Consider the following 14,697-nt stretch of genomic DNA (forward strand, 5'->3'; position numbering starts at 1 on the left):
GTGCCTGAGAGTGTGTGGTGGAAGTCATCTTGTTCCTATTATTCCTAACATCTACATAAATTCAATGCAATCTGCAAGTCAAAATGCCAACTATTTTCAAAGGACTTGGACCCTGGACGGTGAGAACCAGTAATACACGACGAATACACCACAACATTGTCAACCATTTTCAACAGCCTATCTATAACAATGTGTTGGAATATCGGTTTTTCTACCGCCCCATTCAGAGATTGACAGATAGAGCAGTCAAATATTAACAATATTTAGGGCACGGACTAAGGAATGTTCTATCTGCCACATAAATGTACCTACAAATCTTAACATTCTCATCAAATCAACAATACAAATAATACTAATAGTCATACTCAACAATCTAAAGAACGCAGTCGGATGAGGTAAAACTAGCATTCTTGGTTCATTTGGCAGAATATATACCTTATATCTTTATATATCTCATAAGGCATACATTTTAGAAAATACATTTATCCTCTCTTTAGCACTGTAACAATAAGACACAAAGAAACAACTCTGCCACTACTGGTAATCCTATAAAGGCAGGTGCGTGAATGGGAATACCCGTCCACTCTACTCACAGCACAAAAAAGAATAAAGTCCTGCACACCTGCTCTAATCTTTGCAATAGAAACATTTATTTCGATGTTTCAAGTACAAAATGGCCATTTTTACAAATGAAGGTCCTTGCAAAAACCGAAACCTTTAAAAATAAATGTTTTTGCAATTTGGACAGTATGCAGGAATTCATCTTTTTCCTTTTAGACACACAGCAATCACTGTCTTTCCAGCTAAACATTACTTTCTTGAGGAGAAAATTAAGCATGTCTGTGGCATTTTGTACAAAGCTGGAGACCTCTGGTGTACTGGGCCACAGCCAGTACTTTGAGCGAAATTGCTAACACATGCTCACCCATGGCACTGCTAACAGGTTGATTTATACGGGATAATTGTTTACCAGTCCTGCTAGGAATTCATTCAATTTTTATTTGTATAGCGCCAATTCATAACAGAAGTTATCTCAGGACACTTTTCAAATTAGGAGCAGGTCTAGACCGAATCCTTTTAAATTACAGAGACCAACAGTACCACCATGGAGCAAGCCACTTGGCGACGGGGCAAGGAAAAACTGCCTGTTAAAAGGCCAGAAACCTAGGACAGGCTTTTGTTGGGATTAGATGGGAAAAAATCATGCAGTGCATGTTTGTGATGGTTTTCAGGCATTTTGCAATAAAATTGTAGAGAATGTGACAATTGCTGAAACTGTTGTTGATTTATTTTGTATAATTCATTAAAAATCAAAGGCTTATTCCAATTTATTCCAGAATAAATTGGAATATATCACTGAAGGGGGGACTGTTATAAAATGGCTAAACAATATCATCCTATGAAAGGACTATTTGCGATTAAACTAATAGATAGGCAAGATATCCATATGAAAAATTTGGTGGCAACGTGATGCACAGAGTTGCACCTGTCCTACAATGAGTAATGTTATGTTTTTTAATACATGTATAATTTGAGGTACTATTTTACATTAACCTGAATTTGATACATGACATATATTCGTGTAGTATATACTACTGATACTTTGTATAAGGCTCTGTCTCTCTTATAAACGCGTCTTTGTTCCTGTTTATTTTTTAGGTGTAGTTTGCCTGTGATATTCTGATTGAATGATGGTACACGTTACTGGCTGGTTGTGGTGATTGGACATAGTGCTAGGTCAGCAGAATTGACAGGAATTGGTTGCATTAACTGGTTGCAATTGCAACATTGCTAACATTTGCTATATGATATAAAAACATAACCCAAAGTCATATAATGTAAGAACTGATATAAAACATTCCCATGTTCCCCATCTTTATGTGAACTATAGGGCTACACCATGACACTCTTAATACACAGAAATGAGATTCTTCTCACTCCCACACTCAGTAAAGATTGCATATGTCATAATAAAGAGAGTTATTTCTCTGAAGAATGTTTGAAGTATTCTGCTAAAGACTAACAGATAGTCACCTGTAAATGGTATCTATATCAACGAATAATTATTAATCTCTGATCCACCTCTTCCGGCTGCAATCAATTGCACAGACTGCGGATTCCAGTCGATATCACGAACAACTGTTGCTGGAAGCTCTAGTGTGCCGCTCGAAGGCCAGTGAGTGCGTTTTCCATCCAGCGTGAAACCCGCTTATCCATATTACATGAATGTCCCCAAACACTATGATCTCAAGTGTCAGTACTCTAATGCTCTCTCTCCTGCTACGAGTATTCCTCACCGTCCCCTACATACCTCTCTCCATAAGTTTCATAAAGTACACAAGTCAGTAAACAAGAATCACGTGATGGGATTGACCGAAAGCACTCTCCCATAAATAGAGGAAAGATTTCAACAACAATGTCATCAACCTATTGCCCGTTACCTCTTTGCTCATGGTATAGCCGAGTATCACTTTCAAGAGGTGTGTGTTGGTAGTTGATTAAAATGTGCAGTAATTAGGTTGTTTTATAGCATCTCAGCCTGGAATCGCGCCCACAAAATATTTGTACTATAGATCACGAGAGACTGTAAGCATTTGTCTAACTGCACTGGGTCTCGATCACTTAATTGAGACGTTTAGAAGCCTTACATTTTCTTCTTGTCATTCGTATTTTGAGGTCCAAGACGTACACTAGGAATTCCAAGGAATAGTAGTATCTCTTTTTAAAAGAAAGCCAATTAAAATTAATGAAAGCCTAAAATCATAATATTTCTATTTAGTTTCATAAAAATGTTATTGACAGTTCTTTTTTTTTTTTATTCTGTTTTCTCTTACATATGTAGCTGCTTTAAAGTGGATTGCAAGTGGACGTAGTCAATATTGTCTTTACTTCGTGCTGGGTTTAATTTTAAATCCCTGACAGCTATTGATACCACATGAAGCCAAATAAATCTCAAGGCATTTTTTTTTTTATGTTGTTTGTCTTCAGCGGGTAAAAAACTGAGACTGTTTGATGGTGGAGAGTTGTAGGAAATAACTTCAGGCTGTTTTGACTGTTGGCCGTAGCCTAAGTTATAAATCCCTTTAAACCCCCAAAAATATATTTTAGATATGTTAAAAAAGATTTGTCTTTGTCTTGGATCAGTCTCAGTATGAAAATTATAGAGAAATGTGCAAGCAACATTTCCTCATTATATTCTTGGCATTGTTTTGACTTGCATGTCTAAATTAGGTACTCACAAGAAGAATAAATTAAAGTTTGGGGCGTCTTCTGCAGTGATAGTGCATGTAATTTAGTTTTCTCCAAGAGGCCCATTAGTTTTTTGTAAAAACTGACAATGTGTACAATTTCTGGTGGACAATTGGTTTCGGGCAGACAGCTCGAAAAATAGTATTTAAGTATTCAGTATCACTTAGTTCTTTATTCCCTCTGCTTACTCAGAAAGTGAGAATTCAAATTTCAGCCTTTTGAAAGCTAAGATTTGCCTTCCAGTCTGCTGAAGTACTGCACATTGCTTTGTATTACTTCAGTCAATCAGTGAAACTTGTTTGACTGACTGTTGCATCGTTCTTTGAACTAAAACATGACCAAAATGGTCAGTGCCCCATATGGGTTGTTTCGCACACTATGCAGCTTTCCTTTGTGTTCTCATGTGTGTCAAGGTAAACATGGCTGAATATTCACAACGTTATATTGGGATGACTGCTGTAAAACATCACTGAACCTTAAAAACTGTGATTTTTCTTTCCTCTGCATTTAAAGCCTTATACTAACCTCTGTGATTGTTGAAAAAACTTTTATAAATGACAAAATGTGAATATGATTGTTCTTCCTTTTAAATAAGTCTGAACAAAAAGTATGTTATTTTTCTAAATGTAGTAAAGCTGAAATAAAGACTTCCATCTGCTTTATTTTTAGTTTTTCTTCCAGTTAAATGGGTCAAATAATTATGAGGTTCAATAATTGAATATAGAACTTTAATAGTTACATAATGTAAAATACATATTCTTCAAAAAGGTTCTTCAAAAAGTAATCTTGTGCATTTGTAGAAACAAAATAGGATTGTAGTGCGTGACTAAAATGCATTTCTGCACAGTGCTGTGTATAAAGAGTTTTCCTGGGTTAAACAGTTGAGGCACTTCTGTTCAATTATTAACCCAGACAGTAGAAAAACATAGGCTGCACGAGGACAATAAATTAGAGAATTTACCTAAATACAGTAAAACACAACTTATTTGTTACTATGATCCCAGTGTAAGAGGCACTATGATGTATAATAACTCCAGTGTATTGGCAGCTTTAATCACTGTACATTTGTCATTAGCAGTTTGCAGTTAACAGAATTTGGCACCAGGAATCACTAACAACTAAGGCTTGTTTTCATCAAGTAGCTCCACCGGAACAGAAAAAACTACTCGCCATAGAGGACGGGGCGCCAACGTGAATAAATCTTTACAAACATGGAGAAGAATAAACAGGACAGTGTATGATACAGTGGGTCTTTATCACAGCAAATATTTTCACTTGTCATAGAGTGGTACTAATTAGTATGTTACTAAGTGTCTCACTAAGATGTGACGGTGAGCCAGCATGAACAAAATTAGGACCCTGAAACTGAAGCGGCTAAATTGGAATTCAGTCATTCATTTTATTATTTACACCTGTGCTTTTCCTACTGTCACATGTCCAAATATCTGCTGTGAAAAAGGACCATAAAGTTCACAACTCATGAACAGTAGTACAAAAGTCGAAATCACATTCAGACCCCAAGTGTTCCACTGAAGCTGTTGAATCTAAAAATGTTTGACTGTGAACCAGGGAATTGATGATAAAAGGTTTAATCCAGCCCTCTGGAAACATGAAGATAAAAAAACAATCGGTGTAGCATTGCTCCCTGTGTCCTCTCTCTGTCCTCTTATTCCCTCCCGTGGCCCATCTGTGTGGTGACCAGCATGTGATAGACTCCCTTCTTGGCCAGCAGCTGTTGATGTGTCCCCTGTTCGACCACAACTCCTCCCTGGAAGACAGCGATGCGGTCGGCGTTTTGGATGGTGGACAGACGGTGGGCCACAATGATACACGTCCTGCCCTTCCTGGCCTGGTCCAGCGCCTCCTGCACCACCTGGAAACAGCAGAATAACCACGGTGAACTCACGTGAACTTAAATGTGGGAAATCTTTTGGTTTTCAGATCCACTTGCTCTGCTGATTTATACATGTCTGCGTGCTCCTGTTTCATATTTACAGTTCTGGTTTGATGAAACTTGCATGTTCAATGAATTTTTATGCATTTTCACTTAACTTCAAGTAGGCAATGAGGGTACATACCACATTAATACTTGTTAACTTAACACTACATTTACTTATGCGTGTGTGACTGATGGAAGTACTGACATTTGCTCCACTTTAACACCTACTTGTGAAAAATCTATTCTTGTAACTTTTATTGCTTGTGGAATGTTTCTTCTTTAATCTTTGGTATAAGTTTATGGTTATTTATATCTTATCTTGTGCAATTGGTGTTGGCTGATTAGGATTATGATGCAGTAATTTCCATTAGTTTAAGGAAGAAAATATCTGTAATTTGACCAAATGCGGAGCCTGAGTGTAAACGACCACTCGGAAGAGGAATCTTGCATTTACTACATTTTTCCTCTTTTATTTTAACTACATAAAATCTAATTTAAACCTGTAAAACCTTTTAAAAACACTTAAATGGCACCTTTGACTCCTCATTGGTGAAATTAATGCTCAGCATTTGAAATTAGATTTCCTGCTTTGACAGATGTTTACACACATCATTTTCATCAAGTAAATTGAATCTAATGAAAATATTCATTTTGGTTATTTTTGGATTCGAGTCTTCTTGCTCATTGGTCCCCACTGGTGCATTTAGTTACTTGTGACTGAAAAAAAAAACGAACACCCACCTTTTCACTCTCAGTGTCGAGTGCAGAGGTGGCCTCGTCCAGGAGCAACAATTTGGGGTTGCGGAGGATGGCTCGGGCTATGGCGATACGCTGCTTCTGACCACCTGACAACTGCGCTCCCTTGTCGCCCGCCTGAGTGTTATACTTCTGCTCATACAGAGAGAGAGAGGGCACTTAAAAATAAGACAAGCATTGTGTAATCTTTCATTTGAAATACTTTCTACTGAAGAAAAGGTAACACTTTATTTTAAGCTTTGTCCTGCCTGAGAAGAGAGCATTACTGACACATCAGGACATCCCAGCAGTTTACCTCCGGCAGGTTTTCGATGAAGTTGTGAATGTTGGCTGCTCTAGCAGCCGCCTCTATCTCCTCCATTGTTACAGAGCGGCTGTTGTCTCCATAGGCGATGTTTTCAGCTAAGGTGCAGTCGAACAGCACTGGCTCCTGGGATACAATGCCTATCTGGGCCCTCAACCAGTGGATGTTTAGCTCTTTTACATTCATTTTGTCCAGCACCTGAAGGAGGAAATGATAGCAGAAATGATTGCAGAATGAGTGGTTGGGCTTGTATGTCTTAAACCTGCAATATAACTGGCGTCTCTTTTTTGGTCTCCACCAACTGCCTGCTCTGGTTTGATGAGAGTCGTGAGCAGGAACCAAAACAACTTCTGGGCCTTTATAAAGCTCCACACAGTCAAGCTAGTACACCATTATCTGTATCTGTTCAACTAACTAAATTATCTGTATTCCTGTCCGTACTCAGAAGGGGCGGGGCTTAAACTTGAACTTGAGTCACAAGAATAAGAGAACTATTTACAGAAGGTTTTTTTTAATATGTTTTTTAAAGAGTACGGATATTGACACATTTTACTTGTTTGATATCCGTGCTCACTCAACCCTAACTGTTAATATAAAAATACTGGATCATACTGCTTTAAAAGTTGAATAAGTCACCAAATCACAGTTGGTGGGGATGCAGAAATTAAAATATTTCAAAAAATGTTGCTACCTGAAAAGCAGCTGAAGAGGGGCTTTAAATTAGTGACCTCGTCATAACATATAAGACCAGGAGATAGCAATAAAAATGCTGTTCTCCTTGACTGTCAGTCCAGTCAAGATAAAATGAAATGGTTATTGCAGTAAAGATAAAAACACACACGCTACACAGAGCCCATACTCTTTAGTTCCTTGGCTCATCAGCACAGTGCTGTAAAGCAGCCATAAACACACTGTCCAGCTAACCATTAGCTAACTGACACTAGGTGAAGAGGCACAAGCGTTACCAAGAGCGTGGGTGTGTATTTGTCTTCTCACCACTCTCCCCTCTCTGGGGTCATAGAACCTCTCCAGCAGCTGGATGGTGGTGCTCTTTCCACAGCCGCTGCTCCCCACCAACGCCAGAGTCTCTCCCATTTTCACATTCAGATTCAGCCCTTGGAGGATGGGCACATCAGGGCGCGAAGGGTAGTTAAACTTAACGTCGTCAAAACACACGTTACCATTAAATTTCTCCTGGAGTTTTAAGAGATGAGAGAGAAGAGGGATATGTTAGCAGGTGTGTAAAGAACTGTAATATATGTACTGTGTTTGGTGTGTGGGGCTGTGTGTTATGTACCGGGGACTGTCCCTCCTGTGAAAGATTATCAATGGCGGGCACTTTGTTTATCAGCATCATGAGGTGGGAAGCTGACAGTTTGGCCTTCGCATAGTTTGGAGCAAAGGTGTTGGCCTCTCCGATAGCCATGGCGCCGTACAGAATAGCTGTAACCACACTGGGAGAGAAAATCAAATGTACATTACTTTACCTTTCACATTTTTCTCATTTAACCTTTATTTAACAAGGTAATGTATTTCATCAGTATACAACCAAGGTTGCACAATGAAAAGAAAGTTGTAGTAACTTCATGCTACACACACAGAACAGATAATTATGTTAGGATAGAATAAAATAAAATGAAAATAAACCTATACACCTAAAAAAAAATATTCTGCAGCAACAGGATAGTCATAATATGGATCCATCTTCACATAAAACTAGTGTTCATCCACTTTGGGTGAGGCAATTAATCATCCATTATAATAAACAAATCTCTATTACAATGGCGCTTTGACATTTAAAGTAGTTCAATGGAGGGACATAAGCTGACAGGAAATGATGACACCTTATAACCTTTCTGTGTACATTATGTGTTTGTATGTGTAAAACTAGAATTTCCGCCGCCAAATGGTTGTAAATTTCCACCGACCAGTCAAGTTGCAGTTTACATTCATGTCAATCCAGACTCAGATTATATGAATGAATTAATAAATGAAATTGTATTATTGTGTTGTGAGGACAATTACACCTAACACCAGATTCAACCAAGCCAGGACCAGAATACAGCATATACATCGTCAAAGAACAAAGACAGAAAATATAGAAACAACTAACACATCTTCTGATCATTAGACTTTCATGGGACTGATTGTCCACTTCACCCAAATCACACATCGATTTTCCTCCGGAATATTTATTGACCAACCTCAGTAGTCAGAGGCTGGCTTTGACAGAACGTTTTCAAACTTAGAGCTTTTTTTTTCATAGCGATGACAAATTATCACTTTTGATATACAGCAAATCCAGCTTTATTCTGTCCTCTGCCATTTTAATTGAACGGTTCCTCAGACAGATTATTTCACATTTTCGGAGTCGGAGCAAATCTGTGAACCCGCAGAAAACATTGTATTCTGTATGGTGTCTACAGTTTTAGATTCTTTTGAGCCCTGCACCCCTGCAACATAGCTCAGTATGGGAGAAACATCGTTTTGTTGGGGATATATAGAAAGATCTTTATATATGTTCAAATCCCAGAGCTCTCCCACCAAGAGACTCAATTCCAACCTCATAAGTTATAAAGTCATCGAGAAAGAAATCAAAGGACATCATCGTCAGTCAAATCTGACTCATGGACTATATTCTCACACTAGTAAACTTTCATCTTGTAACATAGTTCAAATGCCCTCAGAATAAATACCTTAGTTTACCTTCACTTTCCCTCCCCATCATCAGGTCAACATTATCCAATATGTTTGTTTATGACTTAATAAATTCAAAACTAATGACATTCCCATCCCCCTTAGCTGTGTTTTGTGTTTAGTGCTAATTAGCAAATGTTAGCATGCTGACAAACTGAACTGAAAGAGCATTTAGCTCAAAGCACTGCTGTGCCAAAGTACAACCTTTACAGAGGCACTAGCATGGCTGTTCGACACTGCTAACATTTTAAACCATATAAAGTGTTTTGTATCTGCTAGTTTCTGTATTTCTATAAACTACACCATTTTGAGTGAAATAATCACATCCCAAATGCTGTTTTAGGATCAAATGGACAATTCTAGATGTCCTGTGAATCACTTTCCATTTGCTATACCTACATTTCCTATAATTCAGTCTGACACACTGGGTGTCTTTGGAAACCTTGTGATAGATATAGAGAATCTGACGGTTTACAGTGCATGTTAAAAATGCTTCATGGGGGTAGGGAGTTAATATTTCTGTTTTATAGTTTCTCATTCCTTCAGAAGCTCAAGGTGCAGCGAACTTTGGACTTCCTCTTTGTGTAACAGGTAGAATAAAAGGCAATGGCTCCTCTCAACAATGACATACTAAGTTACGTTAAGATCCTGAAACACGTGTGTATGTGTGTGTGTTTGTTGAATCACCAGTGGTATAGGTGTCTAGTGTGACTACATGCTCTGGGTTTGGAGCCCATCTATTTACAGCAGGCACATGCTTCAGGCCAGGGTAATAATTAAAAGCCATAAAAACACCCTTTCCTCCCAGCAAAAATGCTTTGGTCTGATGTTAAGATGTTAAGAGTCCACGCAAACACTTTGACATCTTCTCTATCATAAACTAAATCTCCTGGTTGTTAATCAAGACAAAGTCATGCTGTCTGTTTACTCACAGGAATACTCCCTCAGTATCCATCCTTCCTTCGTTAATGAGCCAAGCTCCAAAGCGGAAACAGCCTGCATAAGCAAAGTAGATCATGGACTGGGAGAAGGAGAAGGTAAAACCATACACATGGGCTTTTTTCTTGGAGTTCCTGTACAGAGAGTAAGAGAAAGGATAAATATAAAGATATTGATAAAAATACATTCATACTTTTGTTCATATATCTCAAGGAGATTATTTAAATAATGTAACTCCTCGTACTTGTATGGCACTTGGAGGTTTTCCTGATATAAAGACTCAAACTTGGGTTCTCTGTTGAGAGAGACGACAGTACGGATATTCTCGATGGCCTCTGTAGCGATCTGTAGAGACAAACCATACAAACATTACATCGACTATACATCACAAGGTCAGCGTTTCAACAAATGGTGCTCGTCTTTAAATGTAAGTAACAAGTCTTACTCTGGCACACTGAATCCATACCTTTCCAGCTTTCTCCAGCTCCTTCTTGTCTTCGGAAGCATGTCCGGTGAGCAGATTCATCTCTGCAGCTCCAGCCATTGCCAAGATGGGCACCACAGCCAAGATAAGCAAGGTCAGCTCCCAGCCGTACACAAAAGAGATGATCACGCTGGTTCCCATGTTGGCGAAGTTCTGCGTGATTGTAGCCAAACGTACTCCTGCAGCCTGAACAAAGCAGACGACAAGATCGCGGATTTCATTAGAAGATTTGTTGTAGTGGTCTTTGGCAAACTACCTGTTTGTTGTGTTTGTGTGTGTGTGTGTGAGAAAGCTGTTCTTACCCCTTGCACCTGGGCAGCGTCTGTGGCCAGTCTTGTAGTGAGCGCTCCAACACTGTTTTTGGAGTTGTCAAACCAGCCGAGGTCCTACAAGAAAACAGTGAAAAACATTTTCCGTTGACCATAAAAATTAATTTTGTGAAACACTATACTGATCACGTAAAAATATAGTCATATTGCACATTAAATGAAACAGGAAAAACTCTGCTACAAGCACATATAAGTCATATTTACACACACCAAACACAACTCCAACACCAAGCAAATTAAATATTAAATATCAAAATCTGTATAGCGTTATAAAGTCAACCCACTCGCCACATTTCCATTGCTAGTGGTCTGATACTTCATGCTACACAGTAGTGTTACGTTCATTGTAAAAGTGTGAATTTATATTCGGCTTAAATGAAATCCTTTATTTATGCTGTGTGCCATCTTAATTTAGTCTGAGCCAGTGACATACATACTGATACTTATACATCTAAACAAGTGTCACAAGTGTTCCCTTTATTATGCCACCAAAATTATTCAAATAGACCTTGTAGTTGCAGAGATAATAATTTTGGGTATGTCATTTTCGAGCAGAGGCCTAAAAAAGAGGCGGGGGCTTAAGAGGTTAAGGCGCCTAAAAAAATCAAACCTGAATTACCTAGTAATCAACAATAAAAGATTATGTTTGGAAAACATGCTAGGTCATCATTTATTAACAATTTAACACCAAATAAATCCTAATGCGTGTATGTGGTTTAGTCAAATTGGACTTCTTTTAAACTCTTGATTTATCTTGAAAAAATGACATCGTCTACGTCTCTCATATCAGTTTGTTGCTCTCACCTGTCTCATCATGGACGTAAAGGCCTTGAGTCTCAGCTTCTGGGTCAGAGTCTCTCCAGATTTACCAAAACAGTAACCCTGTTAAATGTTTACAGACAGAAGACATGAGTACACCTTCTCAATTTTTTGCAGGAGAGTGTATTTCCCAAAATGTCAAGTTATTCCTTTGAGGAAAGGGAAGTCAGCATGCAATGTGTGTGTACACCCATACCTGTAGAAACATGGTGATAAAGGACGCAACTCCAATAGCAACAAACATCAGGGAAAATAATATAGATTTTTCCCTCACAACTTCTGGATCAGGGTTTGCAAAAATCTGAGAGGATAAAAAAACATTTTTTATTAAATGTATAGCTTTCTACAACATTGACATGAAACATTAAACTTTTGTGGTACACAGCTACTGGGAGAAACCTACAACAATGATTTTGGAGAAGATGACAGCGAACAGTGGCTGCATTGCTCCGTTGATTATGGCACTGATGGTTCCCACTAGAATGTACGGCCACTCAGCAACGTTTAGACGCAGCACTTTCATGAACGACACAGGGGGAACATCTTCTTCCTGCAGAAAGGGGGAGAAAGAGTTGAGTCACATTTCCTTTCTCTCTGCCTCTCTCCCATTATTTTCTTTGGGAAGAGACTGAGACTGTGGTACTGAATTTAGTACTTAACTGCTTGAATGTGGGGAAATGTGGAGGAAAAGAGGGGTTAGAGAAGAAAGTAGAGACCCATTTTACCAATCATATCTTTAAACTGTGTGTTACAATAGGGTTACCTTCTACATACTGTAGTTCAGAGGCATGGCTAGGGGAGAAAATATAAGATCTGCCCAGGAGGCACAAGACCTGTTCCATCTGTACCCAGACTGGATCACACCAGGGTTAACAGACTGCATTAATAAGGAGAGAATATTGTAAGCCTAATGATACTCCTGGAGCATTTATTCTAGAGATAGGGAGATGGGGCCGCCTATCACTCAACCATAGTATAATCCAGTAGTGGGAAAAAAAAATCTGATTAAATAGTTGCCCACTACCACACCTAGATATTTAAAGATATGATCGTGAATGGGAACTGTGAATACGAGATAGCCTTCACTTTGAGATAAATTTGTAATCCGAGTACCTCAGAACCAACATAATATTTGGTATTGACCTTTGTACAATATAATAATAAATCATCAGCATATAACGAGACCTTGTGCCCCCTCCCCCGTCTGTAAACCCTATCATAACCATTCAAACCATCCAAAGGCTAAGGGTTCGATAGCAAGGACAAATAAATGAGGGGAGAGGGGACTTATGGATACTGTTTATGGATCTAAAAGAGAGGCAAGGGGAGACTGTTATAATAACCTCACACATGCAACACATTTTTACTGGAACCTAACTTGTGATGTGTTCAGATAGTTGGAGAGACCTTTAACTTCCGAGACGTTTTTATTGCAAATGTTGACCCAGCCACTCAAACCCCAGAAATGTTGCACCACAGCTCACCTCTTCTGTCTTGTCCTGGTCATGCTTGAACTTTTGTTTTTCCTCTTTATCTCCTTCTGAGGCAGCAAACGAGGAACCTCTTGTGGACTTTCTTCTGTGCAGAGAGGACCTAGAGGGGGACTTGACTAATGGGCTCTTCTCACTCTCAAACAGCTCACTGTCTGCCTCCTCATCCTCCATTTGCTTAAAGGTCTGTAGTAGGAAGAAACAGGAGGAAACCACAAATACAAACAATATCAAAGAGTGACCATTCAGTTCCAGTTCAACCAAGTGGTGTGTCCAAGTATGTGTATGTTACCTGCATGGTGACCAGTGTATGGTAGACTCCCTCTTTTTCCATCAGTTTGCTGTGAGTCCCTAGCTCTACAACTTGACCGTTCTGGATGCCAGCGATTAAGTCAGCATTTCTGATGGTTGAGAGGCGGTGTGCAACAATGATGGTGGTACGACCCTGTCGGACCTGCACACAAAGATATATATTTTTGTTTCTATTCTTACGTTAACAAGAAGGGAGCTAAAATGTTTATTTATTTACAGACAAGAATCAAGAGTCTATGTTCATGTTGCGGCACTGTGAGGCTGTACACTTAGGCACAATGGTGCTTTGAGCTAAATGCTAACATAAGCATGCTAATATGCGCTCAAGCAGGTAATGTTTACCATGTTCCACATCTTATTATAGCAAGTAAGCATACGAATATTTGATGCTATTAGTTTAGCAAATATTTTGTAAAAATCAAAGTATTAGACAACGTCAAATTTTGCGCTGGTGGCGCAACTGAAAAACTCAGAGGATCACAAAAGTCCTTATATTGACTGAGCACCATGGATATCCATCCAATGTTTGTCACAACCAAGCTTTTGTAATAGTCTCCACACTCTGTATTACAGCATCAGGCGACGCACACTGGCCCCCAAAAATGTGTTCCTTTAGAAAAGGAGTGACTGTGAAAAAGTGAATACATTTGTCTCGAAATTAAGTATGTCCCATTCTCCCAGGGACAATAAAAATGCTCTGGGACAGTAGATAAATGTATGATTACAAATAAAATGATTCCCTTGAGTCATGTAATATATATCATTTTAATTATGGGGTTTTTGAGACTAATATCGATTTTAGAGACGATAAATTCACAGATTACTGCGGTGGCGGCCAATAAAGTGTATTTTTCAGCTAGAAATGAAAATCGAAAATCGAACTTTGCAAAGGTACTCAGAAAGCTGCTTTGTTAAACAAATAACGTATATAACTATATACTATACTATACTATACTATATATATAACTTATATATTTAAGGTTAACAAAACTAAATTAACATGTAAAATAATTAAACATATAAGCTACTCTGTCAACCAATTCAAGAAAAAACACTGAGAAAATAAAGAATAAATAAATAAATAAAACCCAGTTAAACAGTCAACTATAAAAACTTCAAGCCTTTTTTGCATTATATACCAGGGAAAATGTGTGGGCGAGTGATCGGGAGTGAGAGTATACGGCCGATACCAAATTCAGCTGACTTATTCAGAACTTCAAGGTGACAAGGCGAGGAATATATTAAATATATTGTGTTGTAAAGTTCATCTCCAACTCACGCTGGAGCGAGCTTTCTGCAACAGCGTTTGAAGGGTCTCTCGCGCTGCTCCCTCAGGCATCAGAGGTTGTGGCAGGTGGGCACGTGTTGACCTTCTCTGC

General features: G+C 38.7%; 1 protein-coding gene across 1 annotated transcript in view; it reads right to left on the minus strand.

Moving 5' to 3' along the window:
• Window positions 1-3,744: 3,744 nt before the first annotated feature.
• The window catches only part of abcb4 (ATP-binding cassette, sub-family B (MDR/TAP), member 4), a 19,947-nt gene continuing 8,994 nt past the window's right edge, over window positions 3,745-14,697 (minus strand). Inside the window, exons 15-28 of the mRNA XM_035671855.1 lie at window positions 13,299-13,460; window positions 13,001-13,192; window positions 11,920-12,066; window positions 11,713-11,817; window positions 11,502-11,579; window positions 10,671-10,754; window positions 10,351-10,554; window positions 10,129-10,229; window positions 9,878-10,018; window positions 7,546-7,702; window positions 7,245-7,442; window positions 6,240-6,446; window positions 5,930-6,076; window positions 3,745-5,122 (exon numbers count right to left, since the gene is read on the minus strand). Coding sequence (XP_035527748.1) covers window positions 4,916-5,122; window positions 5,930-6,076; window positions 6,240-6,446; window positions 7,245-7,442; window positions 7,546-7,702; window positions 9,878-10,018; window positions 10,129-10,229; window positions 10,351-10,554; window positions 10,671-10,754; window positions 11,502-11,579; window positions 11,713-11,817; window positions 11,920-12,066; window positions 13,001-13,192; window positions 13,299-13,460 — 2,130 coding nt within the window. The 3' untranslated portion in view covers window positions 3,745-4,915. The remainder of the gene's footprint in view (window positions 5,123-5,929; window positions 6,077-6,239; window positions 6,447-7,244; window positions 7,443-7,545; window positions 7,703-9,877; window positions 10,019-10,128; window positions 10,230-10,350; window positions 10,555-10,670; window positions 10,755-11,501; window positions 11,580-11,712; window positions 11,818-11,919; window positions 12,067-13,000; window positions 13,193-13,298; window positions 13,461-14,697) is intronic.

The sequence above is a fragment of the Morone saxatilis genome, unplaced genomic scaffold (genome assembly GCF_004916995.1).
Source record: "Morone saxatilis isolate NCDOM2014 unplaced genomic scaffold, NCSU_SB_2.0 Contig24, whole genome shotgun sequence".
NCBI lineage: Eukaryota > Metazoa > Chordata > Actinopteri > Moronidae > Morone > Morone saxatilis.